This window comes from Panulirus ornatus, chromosome 50 (genome assembly GCF_036320965.1).
Source record: "Panulirus ornatus isolate Po-2019 chromosome 50, ASM3632096v1, whole genome shotgun sequence".
NCBI lineage: Eukaryota > Metazoa > Arthropoda > Malacostraca > Decapoda > Palinuridae > Panulirus > Panulirus ornatus.
Window position 1 is genome coordinate 24608744 of NC_092273.1, and position 18757 is coordinate 24627500.

The 18757-nt window shown below is 40.7% G+C and overlaps 1 protein-coding gene across 4 annotated transcripts in view; it reads left to right on the plus strand.

Moving 5' to 3' along the window:
- The window catches only part of LOC139764672 (protein O-linked-mannose beta-1,4-N-acetylglucosaminyltransferase 2-like), a 79148-nt gene that overhangs the window by 18461 nt on the left and 41930 nt on the right, over positions 1-18757 (plus strand). The window contains exons 3-4 of one of the 4 annotated variants that reach the window (XM_071691552.1): positions 14835-14955; positions 17286-17527. In XM_071691552.1, coding sequence (XP_071547653.1) covers positions 17337-17527 — 191 coding nt within the window. In that variant the 5' untranslated portion in view covers positions 14835-14955; positions 17286-17336. Of the gene's footprint in view, positions 1-14834; positions 14956-17285; positions 17528-18757 lie in introns of those variants that run through there. The other 3 variants (XR_011716444.1, XM_071691553.1, XR_011716446.1) reach the window with 3 other exon arrangements.

An 18757-nucleotide genomic window follows, 5' to 3' on the forward strand; every position in this document is an offset into this window, starting at 1 on the left:
AGATTACTTGAGTACTTTACATTGTGAAGAAGAGGAAGCTGTGGAAGAGTTAAAGTCTTTAGTAGTGAATGTTAGTAACAATGGTATTGGGAGAACTAAAGTTGAGAATAGTCATGAAAGGGGTGCAGTGAAAACTCTGGTGAATAGATTGCAGAAAATTTTGAAATATTGTGCAAGAAGCTTGTATTAAATCTAGTGATTATCACAACAATGTGAATCACAAATGCATGAAGATCTGGATAGATAAAAGGTAAGAGGAGAACAGTTGGAATTAGGAGGATAGATAGAATGGAAATTAAAGAAGGTTATGAAGTGTGAAGAAGACATTAGAAAGGTAAATTTATTAAAGTCTTTTAGGATGGTATGGTCATGTAGAATGTATAGCAGGTGATAGGGTGATCAAGAGAATATTTTGTGTTATGTAGAGGGTAAAAGAGGGAGAGGTACACTCTAGGTTAGATGGTAAGATGTAGTCTGAAAATTTATTAGGGCTAAGGATATTTCAGATTAAAATGTTAGAGGGATGGTTGAGAGTCTGATAACTTGGAAGCATTTTGTGTGTGCCCATTGTATGAAGAGAAACTTCTGCCTGGGCTAATGAATTAGTTTGGTGTTTAAAGTGATAAAGTAAATAGCATTTTTATGTGTTTAGGATGATGTTTTCTTTCAAACTAATCGTCATTTCCCGCATTAGCGAGGTAGCATTAAGAACAGAGGACTGGGCCTTTGAGGGAATATCCACACCTGGCCCCCTTTTCTGTCCCTTCTTTTGGAAAATTAAAAAAAGAAAAAAAACGAGAGGGGAGGATTTCCAGCCCCCCTGCTCCCTCCCCTTTTAGTCGCCTTCTATGATACGCAGGGAATACGTGGGAAGTATTCTTTCTCCCCATCCCCAGGGATAGTATATATTTATATATATATATATATATATATATATATATATATATATATATATATATATATATATATATATATATATATATTTTTTTTTTTTTTCTTTTAAACTATTCGCCATTTCCCGCATTAGCAAGGTAGCATTAAGAACAGAGGACTGGGCCTTTGAGGGAATACCCTCACCTGGCCCAATTCTCTGTTCCTTCTTTTGGAAAAAAAAAAAAAAAATGAGAGGGGAGGATTTCCAGCCCCCCACTCCCTCCCCTTTTAGTCGCCTTCTACGACACGCAGGGAATACGTGGGAAGTATTCTTAATCCCCTATATATATATATATATATATATATATATATATATATATATATATATATATATATATATATGAAGTCTGTTGGGGATGAGAGAGCTTGGGAAGTGAGTCAGTTGTTGTTCGCTGATGATACATCACTGGTGGCTGATTCATGTGAGAAACTGCAGAAGCTGGTGACTCTGTTTGGTAAAGTGTGTGAAAGAAGAAAGTTAAGAGTAAATGTGAATAAGAGCAAGGTTATTAGGTACAGTAGGGTTGAGGGTCAAGTCAATTGGGAGGTGAGTTTGAATGGAGAAAAACTGGAGGAAGTGAAGTGTTTTAGATATCTGGGAGTGGATCTGGCAGTGGATGGAACCATGGAAGCGGAAGTGGATCATAGGGTGGGGGAGGGGGCGAAAATTCTGGGAGCCTTGAAGAATGTGTGGAAGTTGAGAACATTATCTCGGAAAGCAAAAATGGGTATGTTTGAGGGAATAGTGGTTCCAACAATGTTGTATGGTTGCAAGGCGTGGGCTATGGATAGAGCTGTGCGCAGGAGGATAGATGTGCTGGAAATGAGATGTTTGAGGACAATGTGTGGTGTGAGGTGGTTTGATCGAGTAAGTAACGTAAGGGTAAGAGAGATGTGTGGAAATAAAAAGAGCGTGGTTGAGAGAGCAGAAGAGGGTGTTTTGAAATGGTTCGGGCACATGGAGAGAATGAGTGAGGAAAGATTGACCAAGAGAATATATGTGTCGGAGGTGGAGGGAACGAGGAGAAGAGGGAGACCAAATTGGAGGTGGAAAGATGGAGTGAAAAAGATTTTGTGTGATCGGGGCCTGAACATGCAGGAGGGTGAAAGGAGGGCAAGGAATAGAGTGAATTGGAGCGATGTGGTATACCGGGGTTGACGTGCTGTCAGTGGATTGAATCAAGGCATGTGAAGCGTCTGGCGTAAACCATGGAAAGCTGTGTAGGTATGTGTATTTGCGTGTGTGGACGTATGTATATACATGTGTATGGGGGTGGGTTGGGCCATTTCTTTCGTCTGTTCCCCTGCGCTACCTCGCAAACGCGGGAGACAGCGACAAAGCAAAAAAAAAAATATATATATATATATATATATATATATATATATATATATATATATATATATATATATATATATATATATATATATATATTTATATTATTTATTATACTTTGTCGCTGTCTCCCGCGTTTGCGAGGTAGCGCAAGGAAACAGACGAAAGAAATGGCCCAACCCACCCCATACACATGTATATACATACGTCCACACACGCAAATATACATACCTACACAGCTTTCCATGGCTTACCCCAGACGCTTCACATGCCTTGATTCAATCCACTGACAGCACGTCAACCCCGGTATACCACATCGCTCCAATTCACTCTATTCCTTGCCCTCCTTTCACCCTCCTGCATGTTCAGGCCCCGATCACACAAAATCTTTTTCACTCCATCTTTCTACCTCCAATTTGGTCTCCCTCTTCTCCTTGTTCCCTCCACCTCCGACACATATATCCTCTTGGTCAATCTTTCCTCACTCATCCTCTCCATGTGCCCAAACCACTTCAAAACACCCTCTTCTGCTCTCTCAACCACGCTCTTTTTATTTCCACACATCTCTCTTACCCTTACGTTACTCACTCGATCAAACCACCTCACACCACACATTGTCCTCAAACATCTCATTTCCAGCACATCCATCCTCCTGCGCACAACTCTATCCATAGCCCACGCCTCGCAACCATACAACATTGTTGGAACCACTATTCCTTCATACATACCCATTTTTGCTTTCCGAGATAATGTTCTCGACTTCCACACATTCTTCAAGGCCCCCAGAATTTTCGCCCCCTCCCCCACCCTATGATCCACTTCCGCTTCCATGGTTCCATCCGCTGCCAGATCCACTCCCAGATATCTAAAACACTTCACTTCCTCCAGTTTTTCTCCATTCAAACTCACCTCCCAATTGACTTGACCCTCAACCCTACTGTACCTAATAACCTTGCTCTTATTCACATTTACTCTTAACTTTCTTCTTCCACACACTTTACCAAACCCAGTCACCAGCTTCTGCAGTTTCTCACATGAATCAGCCACCAGCGCTGTATCATCAGCGAACAACAACTGACTCACTTCCCAAGCTCTCTCATCCCCAACAGACTTCATACTTGCCCCTCTTTCCAAAACTCTTGCATTTACCTCCATAACAACCCCATCCATAAACAAATTAAACAACCATGGAGACATCACACACCCCTGCCGCAAACCTACATTCACTGAGAACCAATCACTTTCCTCTCTTCCTACACGTACACATGCCTTACATCCTCGATAAAAACTTTTCACTGCTTCTAACAACTTTCCTCCCACACCATATATTCTTAATACCTTCCACAGAGCATCTCTATCAACTCTATCATATGCCTTCTCCAGATCCATAAATGCTACATACAGATCCATTTGCTTTTCTAAGTATTTCTCACATACATTCTTCAAAGCAAACACCTGATCCACACATCCTCTACCACTTCTGAAACCACACTGCTCTTCCCCAATCTGATGCTCTGTACATGCCTTCACCCTCTCAATCAATACCCTCCCATATAATTTACCAGGAATACTCAACAAACTTATACCTCTGTAATTTGAGCACTCACTCTTATCCCTTTTGCCTTTGTACAATGGCACTATGCACGCATTCCGCCAATCCTCAGGCACCTCACCATGAGTCATACATACATTAAATAACCTTACCAACCAGTCAACAATACAGTCACCCCCTTTTTTAATAAATTCCACTGCAATACCATCCAAACCTGCTGCCTTGCCGGCTTTCATCTTCCGCAAAGCTTTCACTACCTCTTCTCTGTTTACCAAATCATTTTCCCTAACCCTCTCGCTTTGCACACCACCTCAACCAAAACACCCTATATCTGCCACTCTATCATCAAACACATTCAACAAACCTTCAAAACACTCACTCCATCTCCTTCTCACATCACCACTACTTGTTATCACCTCCCCATTTGTGCCCTTCACTGAAGTTCCCATTTGCTCCCTTGTCTTACGCACTTTATTTACCTCCTTCCAGAACATCTTTTTATTCTCCCTAAAATTTAATGATACTCTCTCACCCCAACTCTCATTTACCCTTTTTTTCACCTCTTGCACCTTTCTCTTGACCTCCTGTCTCTTTCTTTTATACATCTCCCACTCAATTTCATTTTTTCCCTGCAAAAATCGTCCAAATGCCTATCTCTTCTCTTTCACTAATACTCTTACTTCTTCATCCCACCACTCACTACCCTTTCTAATCAACCCACCTCCCACTCTTCTCATGCCACAAGCATCTTTTGCGCAATCCATCACTGATTCCCAAAATACATCCCATTCCTCCCCCACTCCCCTTACTTCCATTGTTCTCACCTTTTTCCATTCTGTACTCAGTTTCTCCTGGTACTTCCTCACACAGGCCTCCTTCTCAAGCTCACTTACTCTCACCACCCTCTTCACCCCAACATTCACTCTTCTTTTCTGAAAACCCATACAAATCTTCACCTTAGCCTCCACAAGATAATGATCAGACATCCCTCCAGTTGCACCTCTCAGCACATTAACATCCAAAAGTCTCTCTTTCGCACGCCTGTCAATTAACACGTAATCCAATAACGCTCTCTGGCCATCTCTCCTACTTACATAAGTATACTTATGTATATCTCGCTTTTTAAACCAGGTATTCCCAATCATCAGTCCTTTTTCAGCACATAAATCTACAAGCTCTTCACCATTTCCATTTACAACACTGAACACCCCATGTATACCAGTTATTCCCTCAACTGCCACATTACTCACCTTTGCCTTCAAATCACCCATCACTATAACCCGGTCTCGTGCATCAAAACCACTAACACACTCATTCATATATATATATATATATATTTTATTATACTTTGTCGCTTTCAAACATATATATATATATATATATATATATATATATATATATATATATTTTTTTTTTTTTTTTTTTTTTTTTTTTTTATACTTTGTCGCTGTCTCCCGCGTTTGCGAGGTAGCGCAAGGAAACAGACGAAAGAAATGGCCCAACCTCCCCCCCCCCCCATACACATGTACATACACACGTCCACACACGCAAATATCCATACCTACACAGCTTTCCATGGTTTACCCCAGACGCTTCACATGCCTTGATTCAATCCACTGACAGCACGTCAACCCCTGTATACCACATGACTCCAATTCACTCTATTCCTTGCCCTCCTTTCACCCTCCTGCATGTTCAGGCCCCGATCACACAAAATCTTTTTCACTCCATCTTTCCACCTCCAATTTGGTCTCCCTCTTCTCCTCGTTCCCTCCACCTCCGACACATATATCCTCTTGGTCAATCTCTCCTCACTCATTCTCTCCATGTGCCCAAACCATTTCAAAACACCCTCTTCTGCTCTCTCAACCACGCTCTTTTTATTTCCACACATCTCTCTTACCCTTACGTTACTTACTCGATCAAACCACCTCACACCACACATTGTCCTCAAACATCTCATTTCCAGCACATCCATCCTCCTGCGCACACCTCTATCCATAGCCCACGCCTCGCAACCATACAACATTGTTGGAACCACTATTCCCTCAAACATACCCATTTTCGCTTTCCGAGATAATGTTCTCGACTTCCACACATTTTTTAAGGCTCCCAAAATTTTCGCCCCCTCCCCCACCCTATGATCCACTTCCGCTTCCATGGTTCCATCCGCTGACAGATCCACTCCCAGATATCTAAAACACTTCACTTCCTCCAGTTTTTCTCCATTCAAACTCACCTCCCAATTGACTTGACCCTCACCCCTACTGTACCTAATAACCTTGCTCTTATTCACATTTACTCTCAACTTTCTTCTTCCACACACTTTACCAAACTCAGTCACCAGCTTCTGCAGTTTCTCACATGAATCAGCCACCAGCGCTGTATCATCAGCGAACAACAACTGACTCACTTCCCAAGCTCTCTCATCCCCAACAGACTTCATACTTGCCCCTCTTTCCAGGACTCTTGCATTTACCTCCCTTACAACCCCATCCATAAACAAATTAAACAACCATGGAGACATCACACACCCCTGCCGCAAACCCACATTCACTGAGAACCAATCACTTTCCTCTCTTCCTACACGCACACATATATATATATATATATATATATATATATGTGTTTGAAGGAATAGTGGTTCCAACAATGTTGTATGGTTGCGAGGCGTGGGCTATGGATAGAGTTGTGCGCAGGAGGATGGATGTGCTGGAAGTGAGATGTTTGAGGACAATGTTTGGTGTGAGGTGGTTGGATCGAGTAAGTAATGTAAGGGTAAGAGAGATGTGTGGAAATAAAAAGAGCGTGGTTGAGAGAGTAGAAGAGGGTGTTTTGAAATGGTTTGGGCACATGGAGAGAATGAGTGAGGAAAGATTGACCAAGAGGATATATGTGTCGGAGGCGGAGGGAACGAGGAGAAGTGGGAGACCAAATTGGAGGTGGAAAGATGGAGTGAAAAAGATTTTGTGTGATCGGGGCCTGAACATGCAGGAGGGTGAAAGGAGGGCAAGGAATAGAGTGAATTGGAGCGATGTGGTATACCGGGGTTGACGTGCTGTCAGTGGATTGAATCAGGGCATGTGAAGCGTCTGGGGTAAACCATGGAAAGCTGTGTAGGTATGTATATTTGCGTGTGTGGACGTATGTATATACATGTGTATGGGGGTGGGTTGGGCCATTTCTTTCGTCTGTTTCCTTTGCACTACCTCGCAAATGCGGGAGACAGCGACAAAGCAAAAAATATATATATATATATATATATATATATATATATATATATATATATCGAGGATGTAAGGCATGTGTACGTGTAGGAAGAGAGGAAAGTGATTGGTTCTCAGTGAATGTAGGTTTGCGGCAGGGATGTGTGATGTCTCCATGGTTGTTTAATTTGTTTATGGATGGGGTTGTAAGGGAGGTAAATGCAAGAGTCCTGGAAAGAGGGGCAAGTATGAAGTCTGTTGGGGATGAGAGAGCTTGGGAAGTGAGTCAGTTGTTGTTCGCTGATGATACAGCGCTGGTGGCTGATTCATGTGAGAAACTGCAGAAGCTGGTGACTGAGTTTGGTAAAGTGTGTGGAAGAAGAAAGTTGAGAGTAAATGTGAATAAGAGCAAGGTTATTAGGTACAGTAGGGGTGAGGGTCAAGTCAATTGGGAGGTGAGTTTGAATGGAGAAAAACTGGAGGAAGTGAAGTGTTTTAGATATCTGGGAGTGGATCTGTCAGCGGATGGAACCATGGAAGCGGAAGTGGATCATAGGGTGGGGGAGGGGGCGAAAATTTTAGGAGCCTTGAAAAATGTGTGGAAGTCGAGAACATTATCTCGGAAAGCAAAAATGGGTATGTTTGAGGGAATAGTGGTTCCAACAATGTTGTATGGTTGCGAGGCGTGGGCTATGGATAGAGATGTGCGCAGGAGGATGGATGTGCTGGAAATGAGATGTTTGAGGACAATGTGTGGTGTGAGGTGGTTTGATCGAGTAAATAACGTAAGGGTAAGAGAGATGTGTGGAAATAAAAAGAGCGTGGTTGAGAGAGCAGAAGAGGGTGTTTTGAAATGGTTTGGGCACATGGAGAGAATGAGTGAGGAGAGATTGACCAAGAGGATATATGTGTCGGAGGTGGAGGGAACGAGGAGAAGAGGGAAACCAAATTGGAGGTGGAAAGATGGAGTGAAAAGATTTTGTGTGATCGGGGCCTGAACATGCAGGAGGGTGAAAGGAGGGCAAGAAATAGAGTGAATTGGAGTCATGTGGTATACAGGGGTTGACGTGCTGTCAGTGGATTGAAGCAAGGCATGTGAAGCGTCTGGGGTAAACCATGGAAAGCTGTGTAGGTATGTATATTTGCGTGTGTGGACGTGTGTATGTATATGTGTAGGGGGGGGGGGTGGGGCCATTTCTTTCGTCTGTTTCCTTGCGCTACCTCGCAAACGCGGGAGACAGCGACAAAGTATAAAAAAAAATATATATATATATATATATATATATATATATATATATATATATATATATATATATATATATATATATATTATCCCTGGGGATAGGGGAGAAAGAATACTTCCCACGTATTCCCTGCGTGTCGTAGAAGGCGACTAAAAGGGGAGGGAGCGGGTGGCTGGAAATCCCCCCCTCTCGTTTTTTTTTTAATTTTCCAAAAGAAGCAACAGAGAAGGGGGCCAGGTGAGGATATTCCCTCAAAGGCCCAGTCCTCTGTTCTTAACGCTACCTCACTAATGCGGGAAATGGCGAATAGTATGAAAGAAAAGAAAAAAGAGTATATATATATCATTTTTTTTATTATTTTATTATACTTTGTCGCTGTCTCCCGCGGTTGCGAGGTAGCGCAAGTAAACAGACGAAAGAAATGGCCCAACCCCCCCCCATACACATGTATATACATACGTCCACACACGCAAATATACATACCTACACAGCTTTCCATGGTTTACCCCAGACGCTTCACATGCCTTGATTCAATCCACTGACAGCACGTCAACCCCGGTATACCACATCGCTCCAATTCACTCTATTCCTTGCCCTCCTTTCACCCTCCTGCATGTTCAGGCCCCGATCACACAAAATCTTTTTCACTCCATCTTTCCACCTCCAATTTGGTCTCCCTCTTCTCCTCGTTCCCTCCACCTCCGACACATATATCCTCTTGGTCAATCTTTCCTCACTCATTTTCTCCATGTGCCCAAACCACTTCAAAACAACCTCTTCTGCTCTCTCAACCACGCTCTTTTTATTTCCACACATCTCTCTTACCCTTACGTTACTCACTCGATCAAACCACCTCACACCACACATTGTCCTCAAACATCTCATTTCCAGCACATCCATCCTCCTGCGCAGAACTCTATCCATAGCCCACGCCTCGCAACCATACAACATTGTTGGAACCACTATTCCTTCAAACATACCCATTTTTGCTTTCCGAGATAATGTTCTCGACTTCCACACATTCTTCAAGGCCCCCAGAATTTTCGCCCCCTCCCCCACCCTATGATCCACTTCCGCTTCCATGGTTCCATCCGCTGCCAGATCCACTCCCAGATATCTAAAACACTTCACTTCCTCCAGTTTTTCTCCATTCAAACTCACCTCCCAATTGACTTGACCCTCAACCCTACTGTACCTAATAACCTTGCTCTTATTCACATTTACTCTTAACTTTCTTCTTCCACACACTTTACCAAACTCAGTCACCAGCTTCTGCAGTTTCTCACATGAATCAGCCACCAGCGCTGTATCATCAGCGAACAACAACTGACTCACTTCCCAAGCTCTCTCATCCCCAACAGACTTCATACTTGCCCCTCTTTCCAAAACTCTTGCATTTACCTCCCTAACAACCCCATTCATAAACAAATTAAACAACCATGGAGACATCACACACCCCTGCCGCAAACCTACATTCACTGAGAACCAATCACTTTCCTCTCTTCCTACACGTACACATGCCTTACATCCTCGATAAAAACTTTTCACTGCTTCTAACAACTTTCCTCCCACACCATATATTCTTAATACCTTCCACAGAGCATCTCTATCAACTCTATCATATGCCTTCTCCAGATCCATAAATGCTACATACAAATCCATTTGCTTTTCTAAGTATTTCTCACATACATTCTTCAAAGCAAACACCTGATCCACACATCCTCTACCACTTCTGAAACCACACTGCTCTTCCCCAATCTGATGCTCTGTACATTCCTTCACCCTCTCAATCAATACCCTCCCATATAATTTACCAGGAATACTCAACAAACTTATACCTCTGTAATTTGAGCACTCACTCTTATCCCCTTTTGCCTTTGTACAATGGCACTATGCACGCATTCCGCCAATCCTCAGGCACCTCACCATGAGTCATACATACATTAAATAACCTTACCAACCAGTCAACAATACAGTCACCCCCTTTTTTAATAAATTCCACTGCAATACCATCCAAACCTGCTGCCTTGCCTGGCTTTCATCTTCGCAAAGCTTTCACTACCTCTTCTCTGTTTACCAAATCATTTTCCCTAACCCTCTCACTCTGCACACCACCTCGACCAAAACACCCTATATCTGCCACTCTATCATCAAACACATTCAACAAACCTTCAAAATACTCACTCCATCTCCTTCTCACATCACCACTACTTGTTTTCACCTCCCCATTTGCACCCTTCACTGAAGTTCCCATTTGCTCCCTTGTCTTACGCACTTTATTTGCCTCCTTCCAGAACATCTTTTTATTCTCCCTAAAATTTAATGATACTCTCTCACCCCAACTCTCATTTGCCCTTTTTTTCACCTCTTGCACCTTTCTCTTGACCTCCTGTCTCTTTCTTTTATACATCTCCCACTCAATTGCATTTTTTCCCTGCAAAAATCGTCCAAATGCCTCTCTCTTCTCTTTCACTAATACTCTTACTTCTTCATCCCACCACTCACTACCCTTTCTAATCAACCCACCTCCCACTCTTCTCATGCCACAAGCATCTTTTGTGCAATCCATCACTGATTCCCTAAATACATCCCATTCCTCCCCCACTCCCCTTACTTCCATTGTTCTCACCTTTTTCCATTCTGTACTCAGTCTCTCCTGGTACTTCCTCACACAGGTCTCCTTCCCAAGCTCACTTACTCTCACCACCCTCTTCACCCCAACATTCACTCTTCTTTTCTGAAAACCCATACAAATCTTCACCTTAGCCTCCAGAAGATAATGATCAGACATCCCTCCAGTTGCACCTCTCAGCACATTAACATCCAAAAGTCTCTCTTTCGCCCGCCTGTCAATTAACACGTAATCCAATAACGCTCTCTGGCCATCTCTCCTACTTACATAAGTATACTTATGTATATCTCGCTTTTTAAACCAGGTATTCCCAATCATCAGTCCTTTTTCAGCACATAAATCTACAAGCTCTTCACCATATATATATATATATATATATATATATATATATATATATATATATATATATATATACATAGAAGGCAACTAGAGGGGTCGGGAGCGGGGGTCAGAAATCCTCCCCTCCTTGTATTATTAACTTTCTAAAAAAAATGGGAAATAGAAGGAGTCACGCGGGAGTGCTCATCCTCCTCGTAGACTCAGGTTGGGGTGTCTAAATGTGTGTGGATGTAACTAAGATGTGAAAAAAGGAGAGATAGGTAGTATGTTTGAGGAAAGGAACCTGGATGTTTTGGCTCTGAGTGAAACGAAGCTCAAGGGTAAAGAGGAAGAGTGGTTTGGGAATGTCTTGGGAGTAAAGTCAGGAGTTAGTGAGAGGACAAGAGCAAGGGAAGGAGTAGCAGTACTCCTGAAACAGGAGTTGTGGGAGTATGTGATAGAATGTAAGAAAGTAAATTCTCGATTAATATGGGTAAAACTGAAAGTTGATGGAGAGAGATGGGTGATTATTGGTGCATATGCACCTGGGCATGAGAAGAAAGATCATGAGAGGCAAGTGTTTTGGGAGCAGCTGAATGAGTGTGTTAGTGGTTTTGATGCACAAGACCGGGTTATAGTGATGGGTGATTTGAATGCAAAGGTGAGTGATGTGGCAGTTGAGGGAATAATTGGTATACATGGGGTGTTCAGTGTTGTAAATGGAAATGGTGAAGAGCTTGTAGATTTATGTGCTGAAAAAGGACTTGTGATTGGGAATACCTGGTTTAAAAAGCGAGATATACATAAGTATACGTATGTAAGTAGGAAAGATGGCCAGAGAGCGTTATTGGATTACGTGTTAATTGACAGGCACGTGAAAGAGAGACTTTTGGATGTAAATGTGCTGAGAGGTGCAACTGGGGGGATGTCTGATCATTATCTTGTGGAGGCTAAGGTGAAGATTTGTATGGGTTTTCAGAAAAGAAGAGTGAATGTTTGGGTGAAGAGGGTGGTGAGAGTAAGTGAGCTTGGGAAGGAGACTTGTGTGAGAAAGTACTAGGAGAGACTGAGTACAGAATGGAAAAAGGTGAGAACAATGGAAGTAAGGGGAGTGGGGGAGGAATGAGATGTATTTAAGGAATCAGTGATGGCTTGCGCAAAAGATGCTTGTGGCGTGAGAAGCGTGGGAGGTGGGTTGATTAGAAAGGGTAGTGAGTGGTTGGATGAAGAAGTAAGATTATTAGTGAAAGAGAAGAGAGAGGCATTTGGACGATTTTTGCAGGGAAAAAATGCTATTGAGTGGGAGATTTATAAAAGAAAGAGACAGGAGGTCAAGAGAAAGGTGCAAGAGGTGAAAAAGAGGGTAAATGAGAGTTGGGGTGAGAGAGTATCGTTAAATTTTAGGGAAAATAAAAAGATGTTCTGGAAGGAGGTAAATAAAGTGCATAAGACAAGGGAGCAAATGGGAACTTCAGTGAAGGGCACTAATGAGGAGGTGATAACAAGTAGTGGTGATGTGAGAAGGAGATGGAGTGAGTATTTTGAAGGTTTGTTGAATGTGTTTGATGATAGAGTGGCAGATATAGGGTGTCTTGGTTGAGGTGGTGTGCAAAGTGAGAGGGTTGGGGAAAATGATTTGGTAAACAGAAAAGAGGTAGTAAAAGCTTTGCGGAAGATGAAAGCCGGCAAGGCAGCAGGTTTGGATGGTATTGCAGTGGAATTTATTAAAAAAGGGGGTGACTGTATTGTTGACTGGTTGGTAAGGTTATTTAATGTATGTATGACTCATGGTGAGGTGCCTGAGAATTGGTGGAATGCGTGCATAGTGCCATTGTACAAAGGCAAAGAGGATAAGAGTGAGTGCTCAAATTACAGAGGTATAAGTTTGTTGAGTATTCCTGGTAAATTATATGGGAGGGTATTGATTGAGAGGGTGAAGGCATGTACAGAGCATCAGATTGGGGAAGAGCAGTGTGGCTTCAGAAGTGGTAGAGGATGTGTGGATCAGGTGTTTGCTTTGAAGAATGTATGTGAGAAATACTTAGAAAAGCAAATGGATTTGTATGTAGCATTTATGGATCTGGAGAAGGCATATGATAGAGTTGATAGAGATGCTCTGTGGAAGGTACTAAGAATATATGGTGTGGGTGGCAAGTTGTTAGAAGCAGTGAAAAGTTTTTATCGAGGATATAAGGCGTGTGTACGTGTAGGAAGAGAGGAAAGTGATTGGTTCTCAGTGAATGTAGGTTTGCGGCAGGGGTGTGTGATGTCTCCATGGTTGTTTGATTTGTTTATGGATGGGGTTGTTAGGGAGGTGAATGCAAGAGTTTTGGAAAGAGTGGCAAGAATGAAGTCCGTTGTGGATGAGAGAGCTTGGGAAGTGAGTCAGTTGTGTTCGCTGATGATACAGCGCTGTTGGCTGATTCATGTGAGAAACTGCAGAAGCTGGTGACTGAGTTTGGTAAAGTGTGTGAAAGAAGAAAGTTAAGAGTAAATGTGAATAAGAGCAAGGTTATTAGGTACAGTACGGTTGAGGGTCAAGTCAATTGGGAGGTAAGTTTGAATGGAGAAAAACTGGAGGAAGTAAAGTGTTTTAGATATCTGGGAGTGGATCTGGCAGTGGATGGAACCATGGAAGCGGAAGTGAATCATAGGGTGGGGGAGGGGGCGAAAATCCTGGGAGCCTTGAAGAATGTGGGGAAGTCGAGAACATTATCTCGGAAAGTAAAAATGGGTATGTTTGAAGGAATAGTGGTTCCAACAATGTTGTATATATATATATATATATATGGTTTCAGTGCGTTACACATGACAGCTAAAGACCGAGTGTGAATGAATGTGGCCTTTGTTGTCTTTTCCTAGCGCTACCTCACACGTGTTAGTTTTCCTAACGAAGGAACAGAGGAGGGGGCCAAGTGAGGATATTTCCTCAAGGGCTCAGTCCTCTGTTCTTAACGCTACCTTGCTGACGCAGGAAGTGGCGAATAGTATGAAAAAAAAAAGATGATGTTTTACTTTAACATACTTTGCATGAGTTAGAATGTATGAATGATATGGAGAGGCTGTATTTACCTGATCCACCCCCCTCCTTAGTGGGAAATAGATTAATGGTAATAGATGAAATAGATATTCAAGTCATTTTGGCCTACCCTTCCCCATTCTGCACTTCCAACCTAAAGTCACTCCCCTGCTTGTCAACGCATGTTCTGCTGCCTATGGATCAAATCAAGCCATACACAGTCTCACTGAAAATTTTAGGGTATTAGAATTTCAGCTTGCCTTAGAAATAATTTTAACAGCATATAAGATCATGATATTTGATATTTGATGCATTATATGGATATGTGAATGACTTCCTTTCTAATTTTTTTTATTCTCTTTATTGTTTTAGTTTCTTATCCTATGTTGCATAGGATCTTCCAACAGTATAGGATGATGTGATTATAAGATATAATCTTTTGTGGTGACTTTTTCTGGACCCCTCCTTATTTTGTACCTCTTTGATGGTGTTTCCTTCCTTATAGTCAGTAGGAAAAGTTTCATAGAACTAGAGCTGGAAACTCTATGCTGAAGGAGTCATTCTAAATAAAGTTATTACAAGTCCTTTCTTTTTCAGAGCTGCCAGAAAGAAGAAATGCTTATTGTTTATAGTATATATACATTATCTGAGAAGTGCTTCTATTAGCTACCTTGGGGATCACTGCAATTATGATGTCACATCAGCCAGATGTTCCCTGGTGAGTTAAACCCTACCTTCTTTTACTTTGGTGTTTAAAGACTGTTTCTAACAAGCTAAGAGTTATAATTAGTCAAAATTAAGGACATTTTTCACTGAGCTGTCTTTGTAACCTCATAGATAGAGTTTTCAGGCTGCTGAGGTGTCTTTGTCACCTCATAGATAAGAGTTTTCAGGGCAAATTTTCCAAGGTTCCATACACCATTAAGGTAGTGATACTGTATAGGCTTGTTCCTTCCTGATCCAATGACCCTTTCTTAGGATTACAGTTTTCTGTTGGAATTTTAATTTTTTCTCTTAGAGAGCACAGGGTTTTCTTATTTCCCTCCCTCATTGACTTTCTCTGCAAGTAGAGTTATGTTTTCTTAAGCTTATAACTTTTATGAGTTTCAGAAAACTGATATGATTATTTCCTTTGTATTTATTAATTGATTCATTCATCTAGATTTTCTTTTAACTATATGATTCTCTGTAACTAATTTAATCAAACACTGATTTAGACCTGAGGTAACAAAATGTATTTGTGCATTTGTTTAATCATCTAGTAATTGTTTAGAGGAAAAGTGAGGATATTTCTCAGTTTGATGTAAATCACCTAAAGAGTAAGATTACTGAGTTTTGATGATTTATCTTTAATGCAGTAAATTGTCGACTGTGGAATGCAGAGAAGCATTTTATGATCCCCATTATTCTGTAAATAGTGTTATGTTTCTGTCTTTCTTTTATTGTTTTGTTTGTGAGCTTCTCTGGCATAATGGTTAGCATCACTGACCAAGAATTATATACATGACCACCAGGGCTTGAATCATCGACAGGGCAGTTGGTTCACAGCCAACCCAGGTCGTCATCATCCCTTTGGTGTTTTTTGATGATTATTTACTTGGCATAGGTTGGGATATGTGTATGCAGTATATGGAAAATCCAAGAAGGCCATGATTGGGGTATATAATTACCTGCATTGTGTTGGCCACCATGAAAAAATGGAGTATGTATGGACTTCAGTTTTTTATTGAATCAATCTGACTTTTCAAGAAAAAGATTGATTTTAAGGTGTATACTATAGTATGTTTTATAAAAGCATCTTTAATCAAATTAACATAATCACTTACACATAGCTGTATATGATTAATTACAGTAAAACTGGTTTTAACATTAGATGTGTAATGAGAGTCGTTAGATATGTATTGTGATGAATTTAGTCTCTTTCCATTATCTTTAATACTCTTTCCACTTACTGTGAAAGTCCAGTTGTCTGATCATGTTGAGATCTTTGGAAAGTTAGATGACTTGAAAAGTTGGTTCTTTGGACATCTGTAATGTTACTGTAATGTGTTAATGAAAATTCAAAGGAATAAAACTGAAAATTTTCAAAGTAAATCATGCAGTACTGTATTGTGCATAGAGTTCTTACCAGATAAGTACAAAATTTAAGTCTTTTCTTACTTTTCTTGTAACTTGGTGCCTGTGATTCACCACTTTGTACAAGAATTGTTTTGGGAAGCACATATCAATATAAAACTTTCATCAACTTTATGTATTTGTCCAGCTGATAAAGTATGCTCCCTTAGCAATGTTTTAGATCTTTATCTGTGCACTTTCCTTCACACCAATCTCCAACCAATGATTTTCATCCTGTGTATTCCATGGTGTAATTAGAATTTTCATAGCCACTCATCAGAAAATCTACAAGGTTCGTGGGTTTGTCTTCATAGAAAAATGTTTTCCCTCTCTGCTACCGTTCATCCTGGAATAGGGATATTAGTAGTATCACATTGAAGCATTACACATGACAGCTAAAGACTGAGTGTGAGTGAATGTGGCCTTTTTTGTCCATTTTCCTGGTGTTACCTCGCCAATGTAGAGGTTGGTGATGCTGCTTCTTGTGGGGTGGGGTGGCGCTGGGGATGGATGAAGGCAAGCGAGTATGAATATGTACGTGTGTATATATGTATATGGCTGTGTATGTGTATCTATACGTTGTTATGTAAATATATATGGACATGTATGAGCTTGTATGTAAATATGTGTGCATATAGTGGATGTGTCTTTCTTCGTCTGTTTCCTGGCAATTCCTCGCTGACATGGGAAAGGGCGATCAAGTTAAAGATAGTATGATAATTGTATGTATGTATATTATACTTATGCTTCTGCAGTACAAGTAAATTTAGTTTTGTCTTCTAATTCATTACGATTCTTTGTACATTTAGTTTGTGATGAATTTAGTTTTGTTTTATCAATTTTGTCAGCATCTGCTTTTATACATTTTAGCTAGCCATCCAGTAACAAAATGTACTTTAATACATTACTCTAATTTTGAATGTGATATTACAGTGTTTTGAATGTTATCATATTCTTCTGGAGAAGATGATTATTTAAGGAGCCATGGAAGTAAATGGAGTAGGCACAGAGCCTCTGGTACAGTTGCTGCCAGCTATACGTCATTTCCACCCGGGGATATGCCACTTTTGTTCGCAGGCACCCTCTGAATCTTGTATGCTTAAATGGTGTGCCCAGTGTCAGCTTGTTCCCTACTGTTCCAAGCAGTGTCAAAGGAAAGACTGGGCCATGCACAAGTAAGTCATTTTAGTTTGATTTCAGTATTACGGTTCACAAACAAATTACATAACAGTATTTTGGGCAGTCTTTAAGACCATCTATTCCCTCCCTGTAACATTCTGATATGAAATCATACACCCTATGAAAACTAGGGACAATTAATCAAAGCACCAGCCCACATCTAGTTTCTTCATATTATCAAGTCATCTTAGGAAAGTTAAGAAGTGTATTTATGTTACTGCTTTTCATAGTAGTCGACATTGGCATGAGTAAGAGCATGCCCCAGTCATGGCCATCTCAGATGAAAGGAAATAGTTGTTCATACAAGGTTGCATGGGTTAGATTTTTGTTTTGAGAATGCATATTGAAAAAGGAAAAGAACTAAATATGTAGATTAATTGTACTTACTTAAAAAGTTTTGATGGAGAGAATGTAGCAGGGTTGTGGGAAGCACTGATGTTGTATGGATTGAGTAAATAGACAGATAAAAGTTTATAGGTCCCAAAAAGATACAAAATTATGATACTAGACAGATTTAGTGGCAATATTTCTGGGAATGACCTGGTAGAAAAACTACCAAAAGCTAACAAATCCTGTGAAGAGCAGTGTGTGTGAGAGAACTGGTAAAGAATAGAATGATAATTCTGATGTCAAATTTGGGGTGAGAAGATGATTCTGCAAATATGAATATAGAAATTTTTCAGAAAACACCAGTCCATATTTCGTGGGTAAGTATTATGATATTGTAGGAACTCATTCTAACTTTCCATTTCAAATAAACTTTGAATAGGTTTTGAAAGAGGGGTAAGGCAATTGTGAATATTGATTTAATATGTTTGTTCTGTTTTCATTTCAGTGGTTAGATTTTCATTTGAATGGGGAAAATTTTGTACAGAGAGTTCTTAGGATCTTTACCTCTCCAAAATGCCTATAGTAGCTTTGTAGCTAATGATTTAGGATGTTCTGGTTTTCTATAGGTTCTGATCAGAATGATCAGCCTTATATTTCAGGGTATTGGGTACGAGCTCCAGGCAAGGAAGTCTTCATAGGAAATGAGTTTTACTTTAATTTTACTTTGTATACCCCTTGACTTAGATGATTGGATTTCACTTTGTGTTGGATGGTCAAGTATAGACTCTGAATCACACTGATGGATGATATCAGGTCACAGGTTTTTGGAATAAAAGCTGCTAAAGAGTCATAAGATGGAACTCACTGAATTACATTAATAAAGTGCTGAAATGTGT